Raw genomic sequence first — 16,628 nt, forward strand, 5'->3', positions numbered from 1 at the left:
AAAATGACTGCGTAAATTATGCCATAATTTGATGCATAAATTCACAGATTTAGGCAGTGCATAAGTTTTGTGAAATCAGTCTTAATTTATTGCACAGCTTATGCAATACACGTGGCATAAGGGGAGTTACGCCATTGTGTAGAGTTTCGTGACATCGGCAGCAGAACATTTGGAAACAGACATTCGTATATTTAGTCAGCAAATAGTTGCTCACATGTCCTTTGAGCAGATGAGCACTTAAACATGTATCATTCAAAGCAGTCTATTCACTCATGCTACATGTGACAGCACATAAATACAGATGATCTACTTAAAAAGTAAATTGCATCCACAGCTTCTACAATAACATGCCGCAGAAATTTTGAGACAAGGTTTGGGTTTTAATTTCACGGGTCTGGGAAAAACTTAATTCACACACCAGCTTGGTTGGGATTAGAAACTCCGTCCTTTGAACACAAAAGGAAGTATATTGAAAACAGGAACGTTAATCAAACTGCCTCAGTTGCTCAACTTTAGGAGATGAACTCCAAAACTTACAGCTGAGCCTGCAGGGAACCCAAGGTGCTCTGGCCTTCCTCCGTCGCCTGCGTCAGAGACTCCAGCTGCTGCTTGTAAGTGTCCACCTGCCGCCTTAGCCCTTCTACCTCCCCCTGCAGCCCTGCTCGTTGCCGCTCCACCTCCTGGACCTGGCTGTCGGCTGACGCCTTGGCCTGCAGGACTGCCTCCTTCTCCTGGGCCAGGGCCGAGTTCTTCTCTTCCGCTGTTACCTTCTCCTTGAGTACTGTTTCCTTCTCCTGGACAGCAGCTTCTTTCTCCCTCCTGACAGTCTCCTGTTCTTGTCTGAGGACCTCCTGGGCTTGCCGGAGGGCCTCTCTGTCCTTAAGGAGAGCTTCCTTATCCTGGACTGCAACTTGTTTCTCCTGAGCCAGGGTGTCCTTTTCTCTGGTCAGTGTCTCCAGTGATGTCCGCAGATCCTCTAGCTCTTTGCCAGCCTGTTAAGTAATCGGAAATGATTCATCTGACAAACTGTAATCCCCAATCCATCAGAATACTTACTGTGGATTCGACTCGCGGCATTTTCAAATAACTGAAGGCGTACATCATTCCTGTTTTTGACATCAAAACTTAGACTTGTTAATTTCTGGATATGGACAAGCTGAACAGAAAACAATGACACTCATTGTGAACATTTCATTTCAGCCAAAGCTGAAGCAAACTTTCATGTGAATGTTATTTGAACATTATTTGATGGAAGAACTGTAAAGAGGTAACTTTCAAACCTGTTGGTTCACGTCAGCGGTGTACTTCTGAGCTTCCACAAGCTGCTTCTGCAATGTCATTTTCTCCGTTTCAAGCTGTGACTTCTGTGCAGAGAGCTCCTCCACACTTTGGTTTGCTGCCTCACTGCGGAGAGAAGATAGGAAGACAGCAAAATGACATACTGCGGTTGAAATAGATGTTGAGGGTTTCAAAACCCCAAAGTGTTGCAGCCTGAGGAGATGCATTAACTTGCAGCGTGCTATTGGCAATTCTATGTGACACTGCACAAGCGCAAGCTGGTGCATCAAGCAGTTGGTGGTGGAGGGGGGGGCTGGAACAACAGACATTCTTACTCCTTTGCTGAGGGACCTACCAAGTTCTTGTGGGGGCCTGAAACATTGTGTGAGCAAGCACTAGTTACCAAAATCTGGTAAAAATTTAATTAGCAAAAGAAAACTCTTCCACAATGTAGTGCTGGCCAAGAAAAGAATGACATAAACGGGGCCATGTTCAACAGCGCAATACCTATGCCATTCCAGCGTACTGGCTACAATTATGCAATTTTGCACAACTGAGCAGGCAGCCAGCCTCTTTCTAGACACTCACAGTTGCGCCCTCAGCTGCTGGCTGCCTTCCTTGGCTGCCGTAGACTCCTCCACCAGTCGCTGCAGCTGCTCCTGGTGCTGTTCCCCTTCCCTCTTGGCCATCTCGGCTACCTCCGAGGTCTTGCTCTCCAGCTTCATGGCCACCTCCTGGGCCTGGGCCAGGGCCTCGGCCCGCTCCCTCAGGGCTGTGTCCCGCTCCTGGGTCAGCCTCTCCAGGGTCGATTTAGACTCCTCTAGGGTTTGCTGGAGCTGGGCGGCGGGGACGAAGACATAAGAAAATGCACATTGCATTCTGAAGGGACAATAAATTCATCTGAGGACATCAACCTTTTTTTTCCAAACCATTGCGCTCACATGTGAAACAGTCCACTAAAATACTTCTGCTAACCTTCCATGCGTGTATAGCTCCTAATGTGGTAATATGTTTACTGCTCTGCAATAGCACACTTCCTGCTAAAAACACCATCTAGAGGGAAGGCCACCTCTGAAATTTAGCTACAGAGGGAAAAACTCTTGAGGTCTAAATGATGGCCAAATGAAAGCAGTAATGGATTCTCCGGCACTCACTGAGGGCACGGAATACTGACGGATGAACCCAAAGCGTCATTTACAGAAAGTACTGTTTCTTGTGGAAAAGTATAGCACTGTGTGGGTTCCCAAACTGAACTGAGGTGATTTCACTTGAGGACCGCACACTCCAGTCAGGTTTGTGTTAGGGCAGGCAGCAGGTTCTCAACCAAACCATCCAATATTCCAGCATGCTCCCTTACCTCGGTTGCCGTCTGGCCCTCTTTCTCCACCTGCTCCTGTAGCTGCTTGTGCTTGCCCAGGGACTCATCATGCCTCAGGCTCAGCTCGGCTTTGGCCAGTGACAGCTGCTGCTTCTCGGCCAGGCTCTGGTCCAGCTCCTCTTTCAGCCGGTCCCTCTCCTTGGTCATCTGCTCCAGGCTGGACTCCACCTGTGTTTTGTCCGTCTGTCAAAGAAGACAAATCATTCCATTTTGTTACTCGTCCTGACAAATGATTTGGAAGTTGTCAGAGCACAACGTAAATCAACAGAAAACCTCAATAGTTTTCAGCAATATTTTCAACAGGATGCCAGATTCAGAGATGCATCAAAACAAAGACCTCACTTTGCTCTTTTTTTAATTACAAATTTAAAAAACCGAGGCCTTAAGATTATTTTGTGGGGTCCAGTCACATTTTGTTGACCTAGAGGTTTCACATAATCTGGGAGTTTGCTGGCAAGACGGCAAGTTCAACTGTGTGCAAACTAGCAAGTAATCATTTATCCAATTTTTCATGGAATTTCACAATGTTTTTATTCACACCTGTAAGAAGTTAACCATAGGAAATCAGCTCAATCAACACAGGGTGCGTCAGGGAGTTAGCTTGTATTATGCCCACCCAGGACTTCACTGGACAGAAGAGAGAAAGCCCACCGTACCGTTAACTTAGTCAGCTTGTGTTCGGCCTCCTGCAGCGAGCTCCTCAGTCCGCCCGCCTTCTCTGCCAGCTTCTCAAACTCCACCTTCTGTTTCTCGGCTCCTTCCCTGACCTCGGCCAGCGTGGTCTTGTGGCCGGCCGAAAGTGCCTCCACCTCCGTGCTGTGAGCCTCCTGGGCCTGCGCAAGCTTGGCCTGGGCGGTGTCTACGCTTGCTTGCTGGGTTGTTGTGATAGGGCAAAAAAATCCATGAGGAGGGGGGAGAGAGAGAGACGGACAGCGATGGGGAGCTGAGGGACTAAAAATTATAAATAAAAAAAAATAACGGAGATCTGATGGAGCAGGCAGGGTTGACAAGACAGGGGCAAGGAGGGGGGGTAGTAGGGATGACTGCGGACGGGCAGACAACTGAGGATGTAGAGGGGTGAATGGGAGAAAGGGGGTTAAGATGGGGACTGAAAAAGGACAACAAAATGGACTTTTGGAAGCTTGGTAATAAGGGTCCACACGTGAATAGCATCCCACTTGGAATTCCATTTTATTCATATTTCCAGTCACGAGGATTGCAGGTAAAACATCTGCCAGAGATTGGAGATACAGGTACCGGTAGCTGTTATGTTCTCTTTTTCAAACTACTTCTTTGAATTAAGTTTTGGCGGTGAACTTAGGTTACAATGGTGTAGGCTACTGTGCTTGAATTGGAAAATTAATTGTGCATGTGAAAGAAAAAGAACAGTATTTTCTCAAAAACAAAAAGAGAAAAAAAAGAAAGAAGCAAAAAACTGGCAAGACTTATCTTTCTAGACATTTTAACACTTGCACATGTAACGTTTGGTGAATTTTAACCTTTTATAATATCAAATTTTATACATGTAATTACATATTTGGTATAATTCACTGGTATCCTTGAGAACCAATGTCATATGCAGTAATTCCACAAAGATTACATGTATCGGAAGAGGAAATCTCACAAGACAATTTAAATTTTTGGAAGAAATATCTTTACATGGCATTTATTAATATTAGTCTGTATTGGCCATGCAGTTAACACTGAAAACCCTTTGCTGTACATTAGCTTCAATTGAGAAAAACTCTGGAATCTTTCGAACACTGGTTAGCTTTACCGTTATTTTAACTTTGGTCCAAAAACTTCAAACAAGAATTATAAATACTGAGGTTGATAATATTAGTGGCAGAAAACAGTGCACACTTACATTGAAATGCGGAATGGAATCATTTTAAATTGGTCTATTTTTTGCTATGTAGCCATATTGCACTTTTCAAGGAATTCGGGATGGGGACAAAATAACACACACACACACAAAGAAAACAGGCAAACTGAACTAAGCGATGACATGCCAGGTTGATTTTATCAACGGGCATGAAAAGTAAAAACGCAAATGAATGCTGCACTGCAGTAAATAACTTCAAAAAAAAAAAAGGCAAACTAAGATAAACACAATGGGTTTTTTGGCAAGGGGGGCGCCGAGTGGGTTACTGCATCACCTAGGGAGAAGAAAGGAAGGGGGTCAAACCATCAGAAAAAGGGGTGCAAACTTTTGGCAAAAAATGTGAAGCTTCAGTTTAAGAGGTAGCCTTGACTTGCCAACCGCGAGTTAAAGAGCACCTCAAAGGAAAACATGTATTCTCTGATTTTATTTGTTCAAATAAATATGGAAGCATCCAAATCGAATGCAGTGTCATTTTTCTTCAGAGCTCAACTATAACAAGCTTAAAAAGGTTTTTTTTCTGAGCATGCCAAGATGCAAATTCTGAACGTAGATTGCGTCATTCGTCATACCGTCGCCCGGTATTCGCAGTGGATAAACCATGCCAAACAAAGGCTACATGCAAGGCTTGGCATGCTCAAGGGTTTATCCACTATGAATGCAGGGTGAATGTTCCCCTCGTTTTCTCTGTTTTCTCCGAACGATGCAATCTACACACAGAATTTACATCTTGGCATGAACAAAGAAAAAATCCTTTTGAGCTTGTTATAGTTGAGCTCTGAAGAAAAATGACACTGCATTCGATTTGGATGCTTCTATATTTATTTGAACAGATAAAATCAGAGAAAACATGTTCTCCGAGGTACTCTTTGACATAAACAGCATCTGGAAATTTCTTTCAATGTCAAGTGACAGTATATATTTACTGCACCTCAAGGCAAATTATACAAAAACATGAAAGATCCACATCAATTGATCAATGCCAAAATCAGCTGACACATCTGCTATGAGTTTTGAGTACATGATCACATGGGGCTTAGAATGTGCGGCACTGCAGTTGCAGGTACACACATGCAGAGTGGCACACTACAAGTACATGTATCGGTTCATGTAAATAAATTAGTCACGGTAATCCACATACTTTCACCATCTCATGCTCATTTAGGCCCATACTCAGATGTGTCTCTCTATCTCAAATGATTACAACGAGTGAAATAATTTTGTAACTTGGGATGCTTGGTGAAGATACAAGTATGGTTACCTTTCACCTTTGAAAAGATTCTAGAAGGACTGAAACACCACACTATGTATCATATGTATCTACTCAACACTTTGTGTTATAAATGATAAAAATCTTCATCTGAAAACAATGTCCAACAGTGCAGTGTGTAGCAAAGACCTTTATAACAACGAACCCACAGAACTGTCCTGACCCCCCCTCCCTTTTACTCTTTCAAAAGTCCACAGTTCAGAGCAAACACTGAATATGAGCAAGTGAAACATGTCTGGGGACAAGGTTGGCAAGCCAAAGGCACAGTATCAAGCTCACTGATTGGTTGATATACTAGCAGAGCACACTACTGTGCCTGGAAGGAATTAAAGCAAAAATAAATCAACAAATGAATACACAATGCTCGACAGGATACATGCAAAGTGCATGGACATTCTCATGCTGCATTATGTCATGGCAACTTGCGTAAATGTTAAAAGTGCCCAATTCTGCAAGGCAATTCTGCAGTTAAGAGTTCAAATACATGTGCATGTACAGTTTAATTGACTGAAGTCAGAAAATTTGTGTTCTGTACTACACTGTAACTTTCCCAAAAAATCTGAAGTGCAAAAGACAAAAAATAACACTGTATAAATCTGTTAAACTTTGCAGCTAATTGCTTTGGTCGCCTCTGTGCAGAGCAGTGGATCAGGGTTAATGACCTGTGAACTCTTAACACTTTCTTTTTTTTTAATGGACTTTAAATTTTCTCCAAGTACAACTGTAATTATTACATATGTACATCCCCTGTTCAGTATACGAGTAGTTGACAAGGAAACAACCATTTTGAACAATATCCTTCATTATCCAAGACAACCTGCTTATTTCTAAAAACATTTATGTACGTGTACACTTGGGACAAAAAGTTTACATACATGTACGCCTGGCAGAACAAAAACAGTTTCCCTCAAATTTCACAACTTCACTCATTCCTACCAACTTTTTTAATCATGAGGCCAGACAAAATGGGTCTCTACTTAACGGACATGTACATGGTGTATTCGTCAAATTAGGGCTGAGTCAATTCGAATAATTCCCTATCCGAATATTCAACTTTCAATTCGATTGAATATCCAAATATTTGGTTGTACCAGATTTTTGATGAACAATCCATATACAAAATCAGTTGCTAAGACGTGCAAAATAGTACATTATAATCATTATAATAGCTTCCATGTATAGGAGTATCTCCACCTACAATTTAGCATCTTAAGATTTAGAGATGAACAATATTTATTGTCCTCTAAAAGTTTTTAATGAATAATTTACTTTTGAATCGTAATATTTCTGTCACTTTTCATTTGAATCTGCTTGAAACAAGTCAACAATTTTTCTCATTTTAAACAAAAGAACTTCTCTCTTAGTTTTCATGAATTTTGCATTCGAATATTCAAATTCGGAAAATATTCAAATATTCAATACTCAATCAAATATCCGGATATTCGGAACAGCCCTACGTCAAATAAAAACTCCAAGAGATAGATTTATACATGTCTAGACAAAAAATTAAAATTTTACTTACTCCAACCCTAATATTTAGAACCACTTTCTGTATTTTGGTAACATCTTATGGTCGCAGTAGACCACTTTCTGAATTGTTTTTAAACCACAATAAGGGGGTAGTTGTAAATTTTTCCCAAAATTATTTTTCTGAAATTTTAGTACATGTATTTTGAAACAAAATAAATGTATCGCAGTATTTTCAACTGAAGTACACACTATGACCATTGAGTTGAGATACAATTTGTCTGACCTCATCAAAAATGTTGGCAAAACTATTTCAAACAGCGAAACACTGAGGAAAACTGTTTTTCTACCAAGTGTACACGTGTGTAAACTTTTTGAACCGACTGCACATGTAATGTCATCGCGGCCAGGGTCACACTAACAACTGCATCCTGGTGATAGGTGGAAACAACGCAGGATCAAGACATAATGCCGGGGATTGCGAGGAAAGCCTTTACTGAATGGCTGAGTAAGCTCTTGATGAGACCCCTGATTCTTCCCAAAGCTCGCATTTCCTCTATGGGTTTGGTGAAAGGGAAAGTATCTGGATGATACCCCTGGAAGGGGGTACTGGGATGGTCTGACAGGATATTAGAAGATTGCAACTTTTAAGTTGCCTGAGACTAATTGACATTTCAGAAGAGAATGTTTAATTGAGGTATATCACTGCTGATTCATTCTGACTTCATATCTGAAGGCCAATACTAGGAAAGGGGATTCATGACTGGTTCAAACCCTAAAATGTACATGTTCAAAGAAAACTACTGCAACGGACTGCCGACATTGGAAATTCTGAAATACACCAAAACATCTTAATAAAGGAAACGCTGATAAATCTTAAACTTCATACTGCCTTACGTAAATGATACTTAAACGGGCAGACTTTTGGTATAGTGTTAAACTGTCAAGGTAACTGCAGGCAAGGGTTCCGACCCATCAGTGACGCCAAACTTAGGATGGAAGTGCAAAAATTAAATCAAGACGGCCAGTGCAAATTAGTAAAGGTCTTGTGCTCGCACGTGCAAATTAGTGGGAAGTGAAATGGCACAAGATAGGTGTCTCCGGAGGAAAAGAGGATGTTAGGATGAAGGGAAGAGGGTGTAACATTGATCATGCAGGAACTGGTCAGCAAGCAGAGGGGCAGGGTAGGGTTGGACCGGGCGATTATACATGTAAACTGAACATGCCGACCCCCTTCCCTCCATCAATCCATCAGCCTGACATTATGATGCACACACATTTATTTCTCTAGAAAATTTGCATACATGTACATGAACGGTTGCCTCGCTTCAAAAGGTTACCCAAACAGGTTTCAGTCCAAGTATTTCTCTCCAACAAATTAAGGGGAAAGAAACAGTTAAGGCAATATTCGAGTCATCTACACAGACATTTGGGTTATGTGCAAAGGAGGATACAGACAAGACTCAGACACACATGTATTTCTCTGAAATGCATTGGCTGTGGTTGATCCAAATGACAATGTACAAGTATGTTGATTTCCATAAAGAAATGGATGGAATATCTGGTACATTACAGATACACATATGCACCAGTACTTTAAATAGTACTCATTTGATAGCTGTTTACACATAAAAAAAGAAACAAAAGCAAGGTTTGTCCTCCAGAAGGGAATATATCACAACAGAACTCAGCCATGTTTACTGGATGAACAAAAATGGGATTGAGGAAATGAAATTTGGTTTGTTCACCAAATACAGGAGTGAAATGCCACCCCGTCGCGACAAATGCCACGAAAAAACTTGTGAGCGTTTGGCTACGCAATCAATCATACAACACAACATCTGAACATTCTGGTAGTCTTCAGCAATTGCTGTTCACACGCTTTGTATTACGGGAGACGGAGGGGAGCCCCCTTTATATCTATAGCAAATTCCTCAAATGCCTCATGCTCACTCCACGGTCAGTGGAAACAAGTTGGACCAAAAAAACTACGGGATCACAGTCAGTCATGCAGTTTCAGTCAGTACAAGAAGTGCACACCATATTCCATGCATGAGTTCCTGTCACTCCCCGCTCGGGCTGCGTCCGAAAGTTGTGGCTGTCAGTGTTGACTGGAAAATAACACACAGGGCTAAGGAAGCCGCCCGGCTATGGCTGCCGCTATTTTCAACCGACCAGTGGCCTCATCTTTGGGATGCAGCTGGATTGTTCAGACAAAAGCCTGAAACCGTCCCGGCCACAGACGTGTAAACGCATAGACCACAGATCACATTCAAAACTACACAGGCATTTCATGATCTGAGTGGCACCTGACTTAAATTAGAACTATGGGCAAATTCACCCCTTGGTATACGGAATTTATATCCAGTTGAAGAATTCAAATTTTTTGAAGCTAATTATGGATTGAAATATATATCCTCTAGTTACTTAATCCAGCCCAAGGTTGCAACATTTAGAAGAAGGTAGAACCGAAGAGGAAAGGGTGAACATACTTTGAGAACACAAGTATCAAAATACAAGCAATGCAAGTGTGCATTACACGTAATGCGCACTGAACATGATTATATTAAAGCACTGCCATATGTCATTTTGCCCAAACTGTTCATAATCACCGTCATACTTGCAAGACTGGTGGTCTATGCGTTTAAATGTCTGAGGTCCTGGCACAGGACTCTCTGTTACCGGAGCACAAGGTAATACCTGAACAAAGTAGTTCTTACCAGTGAGTGGATTTCCAGCCGGCACTTCTCAAGCTCTTGCCGATGTCTGTCGGCAGCTGTCATGGCCTCTCTCTGCGCTGCCTCAGAGCTCTGGCTCATCGTCTCCCGCAGCTTAGCTACTGACTGGTTGGCCTCTGACAGCTCGGCCATCAGCTCCTCGACCCGCCTGAAAATCCATGCACAAGAGAGTTAGGGGCGAAATCTGTGGGCCACTTATTCTGGTCTGGTGACCAAAATAAATGGCCATTACTGCGCTGGTCCCCTGCACATTGCACAGGCATAATGCCACACACCTTCTCCAATGATGGAGATTATATCCCTTGCCAAAATGCACATGCACCTTTGTTTTAGAACAGAAATTCTGTAATGCTGTATCCTCAGACTGGTCCATAACATTGCAAGTCTCTGTTCTTGAAATACATGTCCATTTACTGTGTAATGAGTAGTGTGTACTAATATGTGGTACTGCGACAAAGCCACACAGAACAATAACTTTGGAGGACTGTTGACTACATTTTTAAAAATTGCAACTATTCCGACATATCAAACACTATAGAGTTCTTGTGGGCAGTTTGGACGACCTTCGGGACCTGCATTTACCAGAAACCAGTGGCTTATTCTTGGTACTTTTAAGGGGCATTGGATTCATCGTAAACAGTAATCTGACGCTATGTTTCTTTGTCGGGCAAAATCCTCTGAGGGATCCTGGCGGATTTGAAGGATAAACGGAGGGAACGCAGGAATGGGAAGGGTAGGAGTGGGACTCGGGCCTTCTCACCTCTCCTTTGACCGCAGCTGCTCGTTGAGGTTGACCAGCTGCTCTGAGCTGTCGCCGGAGCTCTTCATCATTTGGGCAATATCAGCCTCCTGTGAGAAGGGACAAATTACAGAATTGCTAGTACGTTATAATGTGGAGGGGGATCCGAGTCGAGTCACTGCTTTCGTGGTTAACAACTTTTGTGATAGGTCCCCAGGGAGGCCCCACTCACCAGTTTCTGCTTGTCCTCGACCAGTTGGGCGCACCGATCTACACTTGCCACACATTTTCTTTCTAAATCTATGGTTAAAATGACAAAGAAAGCCAAGTCAAAATTTCTGGCAGTCTGTTTCACTTCAAAAACTTCCAGATCATGGAATGTGCTGTTTGTTTTTGCAACAAGGTGTCCCTCCCGCACATGTAGTTTTCTCTTTCTCCATTTCCACCAACCTGCGCATGTGTTCTTTAATTCTTGGACAGACGCTGTGAGGTCTTGCAGTGAAGTCTCTTTCTCCGAAAGCTGATTGGTTAAATCTGCAAAACGGGATGGGTACTGTTGAAGCATCTTATAAGTTACTGGATTTAAAGAACGATTCAGCCAGCTGGGACTTTAACAACAGAACTGTAACATAATGACAACACACGTGTACTTTCGCATGGCAGTGAGGTGAGGTGGAATGCGATCCACCCAGTCCCCATAGGAAAGCGCACATGTACACAAAGCATGGCACTATTATGTTTTAGGGCTGTTGGGAAGCATCAATGACAACTGGTAAGGAGCATGATTGAAACTTTTTTCTTACTAGAAGGGGAGCAGGTTGTGATTAGAAGTGGGCGGGTTGAGGGGAGACAAGTGCTGCCATGGATGCATTTGTTCTCGGTATCAATACTTGCACCGTTCATTATTTTCATAAGAACAATTCATAGCCACATGGCAGTACATGGACGAAATACCAACTGGAGATCCATTCTTCAATTAAATAAACCCACAAGCCAATAATCATATTCTTTAGAAGAAATGACTGATTATGAAAATGATCCCAACAGCTTGGGGGGAACTACATAAGACACGCGATGAAAACACTTTACCTTCTATTGTTTTTGCTGATTGTTGCTGCTTTGAAAGCCCATCTTGTATTTGTTCTTTCTGTAAGCAGAATAGGAACACGCAACGGAATAAATCAAACAGAACTCTCATGCTGATATTATGATGATGGTGGTATGAATCCAGTCATAATCTGGTCGTCCTTTCTTTCTTGTTATCGTCTTCCGATGAAAAATGCAACATTTTATGATGTACATGAGAGGCATGAATGCATAACTATACACACAGCATGGGTAAGGCAACGTTCTTTTCCTGTGTAACTTTGTGAAGTGATGAGAGAAACTTTCTTTGGCTTTGGGCGGTATTGTCCTTGGTGGTGCCGATGACAAGGTTCAAATTTCAGTGGAAGAGGTGTCATAAGCAACTGGCTCTTCTTCAGGGTATTTTAATGTCATATGTTTGTCATGTACCCAGACCAAATTCCTCTAGCAAAGACAGTCTCACCTAATTTTGAAACAATTCTTAAACTTCATGATAGAAGAACCTAAAAACCCTGATTTTCAAGGACGCCAGTCGTTTTCTTGTCCAGAGCCTGACAAAAAGCCAGAGAAGCCTAAATACACACTAGGCCTGAAAGAGCCCTACATTTCAATTGAGTGGCAACATACAAAACAAAAGCTGAAAACAGCAAAAATTGCAAAGGTTCTCAAAAGCTGAAATACAGAGTAAAAATCTCAACAATAATAGCTGAAATCAGCTGAGACGTTGAATCCTCCTGCCCCTGAACCATTTTCCTTTCAAAGCTGGGACCCCCTCCCCCTGACCCCTCAATGTTGGACAACGTGGGGAAGGAGCAAGGATGGAATCGGGGCGCATACCAACTGGGCCAGCTCCTCCTCTTGCCCCTTCTTCTCCCGCACCATGCCGGCCATCTTCTCCTGCAGGCCAGCAATCTCCAGGTCCCGCTGGGTCAGCATCTCCTCCCGCTGTTTCTGCACCAGCTTGTTGTACTCCTGCTTGGCCACCAGGCCCAGGGCGTTCTGGTTCTCCTTCTGCAGGAACTCGATCTGCTCCTGGTAGGTGGCCGCCTCCGCCTCCAGCTCGGCAATCTTGAAGTCCTTCTCCTCAAACTGGCTCTGGAAAAATATGGACGGTGGCACGCTCTTCTTGAAAGTCTTGCAGGATCATTGACAGTATTCTTTTTTTTTTAAATATTCCAGGCTCAGATTCAAATGTACATGAAGAATAATATTAAGCTTCACTTTAAAAAATTCAGTCTTGTGCATGTTTAAATCACAATATGCTTGAATGGAATCCAATGTTTTTAGTTTGATCAGCAGCCCTTTTCTCAGAGTGCATGTTTCTTTGTATAAATACATGGATACCACTCTGAAGGACTCATACCCTTTTTTCCCATACTTGTACCAATAATTTCAAGGATACGTTTTATAACAGATTGCTTTTACAGTTGACACATGTACATGTGCACTCACGCCAAAACAAGTTAAAACTGTTTTTCTACTTAACCTTTTTATTGGAATGTTCAGCATTGACATGATCCTGTGGTCCTTGACACGAAGGGGACCTGTTACAGTGATCCTCCCTTTTGCATAATTCTAATACAGTTCAACAATTTTAATGCTACCAGACTAAAAAAATGTGAGTTTTGGAAGCTCATCAGGGCTCAGCTATTATTCAGAACCTTGACGGACCTGTAATGAGTCAACCTCTTGGTGTAGTTTGGATGCCCTCTGGTTTTCCTCCACTAATCTCTCCTTCAAAGTTTTCACTCGGGCTGATTCTTCCTTCTGCTCAGCCTGTTGGAATCAAATGGCAGCAGATGTGTTCAAATGTGAAAAAAGGAGTGTGCAGCTTCAAGAGAATCTACATGTACATGTACATACATTTGCTACAATGAGAACCCCATCGTACTTATGTAATTACTTTGGTTCTATCTAGAACTGTTTTCTCAGAGCAGCTGCCAATGCATGCGATCATGATATCAAGCATCCAAAACGCTTTATAGCGTTTAATCAATGAAACATGTTTCACAACATAACATGAGACTGCACTGCTAATCCAATCAAAATAGGTATAGTACCGGTACATACAAAACAGTTTACACAAAAAAACTGAAACAGTCTGACGACTTGTCAGAAATCTCAAAACTTTAATACATAATGCTGCATGAAATGAGCCGATACATGTACACATATACATTGTACCATTGTACGTGCTCCCCTTCCTTGCACGTACTTCCCTTGCCCACAAGGTCAATTAACAGTAAGACTATGCACAACTAAAATGCGGGTTTTATACTGTGTGAGTAAAGTGCACACTCAGCTGTCAGATTTCACAGAACATTAAATGAAGAAAATTGAGGGTCATTTCAAAATTCAGGTAAAGAGTGGCAAAAGTCCGGAACACCTTAATTTCTGTGCAAACATTTACACACATACATGTACATGTACAGGCATGTGCACACACTTATGTAACACCAACTTACTGACAAAACAGGTCTGCTGAAATGAAGAGGTCAAACTATTTGTGGTTCTCAGACAGATGGTTAAGATATATCTCAATCTCTTGAGGTCAACACATATTTATCTCAATGACCGAAAACTATTTTGCTGTCTTAATTCTCAAGCATGACAAAAATTCAAAGAATATTTCCTGATATCCAAGAATAGCAGAAACCAACATGTGTAGTCAACCTTCCCTTCCCGGACGCCAAGTTGCTGTTCCTGACAGAACACTAATCGCTGCACCATATCCCAATCACGCAACTGCCCATCCAAGGTACTGTAAGTCCACATCTGCCTGTGACATTATTCAATGGCCATGCTTCATTTTTTAGCCCGATTTCCCCCCCCCTTGGGTTTACACTGGGTAGCTTAATTCAATTACCACTCCCGCAAACATGCCCAGTTACTCAAGGATCACAGGAAGAGCCGGCCAGAGTCCAGAGCTAACGGGCACTAATTGGGATGACCATCCTCCACCAAGGTCAATGGGAGAAGGAAAAAATATGACTACATGTACTGTCCACAATGAGATGAGGCCCCTGGCTAATCAGCTTAATAAGGGATGCAATGCACTTTCATCTTGTCCACTTTAGATTGAGTAAACAGACTGACTCGTTACTTTAATACAGAGTGGAAAAGGAAGAATTGTCAATTTTGGAGCAGTTGATGGAGATTGGGCGTAATTATTTTCAGAGGCAAGGAGTGACTTTGGGAATCTGATGGGGACTCTGATTGATCCTGGAAAAGATGACTGAATTATTTTATGAAGCACTGCCGATGAAAAAAAAAAAATCATATGTGCCTGTAGCTAAGTATTACGTGGTCCAACCAAGTGAAAAAAAGGTTTTAAAAGGCAGAAATTACAATGTGCCCAAACAGAACAAACAGGTAAAACAAAGGGTTGCATTCGTGCTAATGCACAGTTCTCCAGAAACACACAGAACAAAACATAAACCTAGAAATGCAAACAAATACAAAAACCCTGAAAACCAACCAAATTAAAACCTCATCAAAAGAGTGACACAATGTTTACTATGAAGTTATGCTCCGGGCACCCACTTAAAAAGAAGATCTCAAATCCCTCAACTTTGTCGGAAACAGTTATCAACTCTGCCCAGATACACATACTGTACATATCCTACACTTGCTCTCAGTTGTGGCCATTTTAACTTAGAATTCTCTCCAATTTCCAAAATCCAACACAAGCGTGACCAACTACCACACAAGTATTCCATGGTGCATTCTCTGTGTACAACTGGAACGGTAATGGGCACAATATCAAGTCCTGGTCTCTGAAGTACTTCATCCTTCCAAAATATTTTTTTTTAAACACCAGTTCCACGCAGCCATGGGGTTTTGGCATACTCTGAATGGTTACAGTTAGCACAGGACCAACCTGTTCTCACCTTAAGGTCTGTGGAATTAATGTTGGCCTCTTCCAGGCGGAACTGAAGGTCTTCCAACTTTCTGGAGCCGGCGAAACAGAAAAAAAATAAACAAAGGTACAATCAAAATTATGTCATAACCCAAATTAACACTTTCTTTCACTATGCTAATTACCTGGAATATGTGCACCGGTCATTCCATGAGGTTGGGGCACAATTTGCGACTGTGTCCATTGTTACATGGGTTCTGTAAAAATGAACAGCTATTTCCCTGCATGTGGATTCCAAATTGACGTTGTCATACATCTTGCAAGGCTGAATACAAAGGTGTGTGTAATTTTTACCGAGTAAATGACGTAATCTACCGGTACAGGTCATGACAGACGGTAAAAGTTACCCAAGTAACAAGGACACAGTCAGAAATTGTGCCCCAACCTCATGGAATGACCCACACAGCATGTAGCAACAGGCAAGAACATTTTACAACTTCTTGAAGTACAGTACCGGTGCATGTAGATGCTGTGGGGATGTATACATGTACAGTACATGTATCATGCACAATGCATGTCACAAGTACCCATGACAATGAGGAACGACCGTTTAATACTTCTGAGAATGTACATGTACATCTTCTAATGGCAGTACATGACTGCACACATACATGTACATGTACACTCAGCTGGTCTGTAAAAACTATTAAACCTATGCCTGTATCTGCTGCGTGGTGTGTGTACTCAAGCCTTTAACCAGGGTTCGTTTCGTGCAGCTGCCCTCGAGCAGTTCACCAACACTAACATCATGTGATATTTGTTGCTCGTGACTGGTTTCCTATTCGATCAGTCTGCGATTTCACTTTTGGAGTCCTGAAGCCTATTCTGTTTTTAGTGTGAAGGACAAAATGCCCCGAAAATCTTCCAAAGA

The 16,628-nt window shown here is 42.2% G+C and overlaps 1 protein-coding gene across 8 annotated transcripts in view; it reads right to left on the bottom strand.

Moving 5' to 3' along the window:
• LOC110980724 (uncharacterized) overlaps window positions 1-16,628 on the bottom strand; it is a 65,852-nt gene that overhangs the window by 10,064 nt on the left and 39,160 nt on the right. For all 8 annotated transcript variants that reach the window (XM_022237658.2, XM_087141243.1, XM_022237657.2 and 5 more), the window contains 13 exons: window positions 15,729-15,789; window positions 13,510-13,614; window positions 12,676-12,933; window positions 11,842-11,899; window positions 11,203-11,286; window positions 10,985-11,052; window positions 10,774-10,862; window positions 9,996-10,161; window positions 3,313-3,528; window positions 2,636-2,839; window positions 1,867-2,114; window positions 1,281-1,404; window positions 538-992 (listed from right to left, as the gene is read on the bottom strand). In XM_022237658.2, coding sequence (XP_022093350.2) covers window positions 538-992; window positions 1,281-1,404; window positions 1,867-2,114; window positions 2,636-2,839; window positions 3,313-3,528; window positions 9,996-10,161; window positions 10,774-10,862; window positions 10,985-11,052; window positions 11,203-11,286; window positions 11,842-11,899; window positions 12,676-12,933; window positions 13,510-13,614; window positions 15,729-15,789 — 2,136 coding nt within the window. The remainder of the gene's footprint in view (window positions 1-537; window positions 993-1,280; window positions 1,405-1,866; window positions 2,115-2,635; window positions 2,840-3,312; window positions 3,529-9,995; window positions 10,162-10,773; window positions 10,863-10,984; window positions 11,053-11,202; window positions 11,287-11,841; window positions 11,900-12,675; window positions 12,934-13,509; window positions 13,615-15,728; window positions 15,790-16,628) is intronic.

The sequence above is a fragment of the Acanthaster planci genome, linkage group LG09 (genome assembly GCF_054643075.1).
Source record: "Acanthaster planci isolate LZ-2023a linkage group LG09, COTS_SCS, whole genome shotgun sequence".
In the NCBI taxonomy this organism is placed as follows: domain Eukaryota; kingdom Metazoa; phylum Echinodermata; class Asteroidea; order Valvatida; family Acanthasteridae; genus Acanthaster; species Acanthaster planci.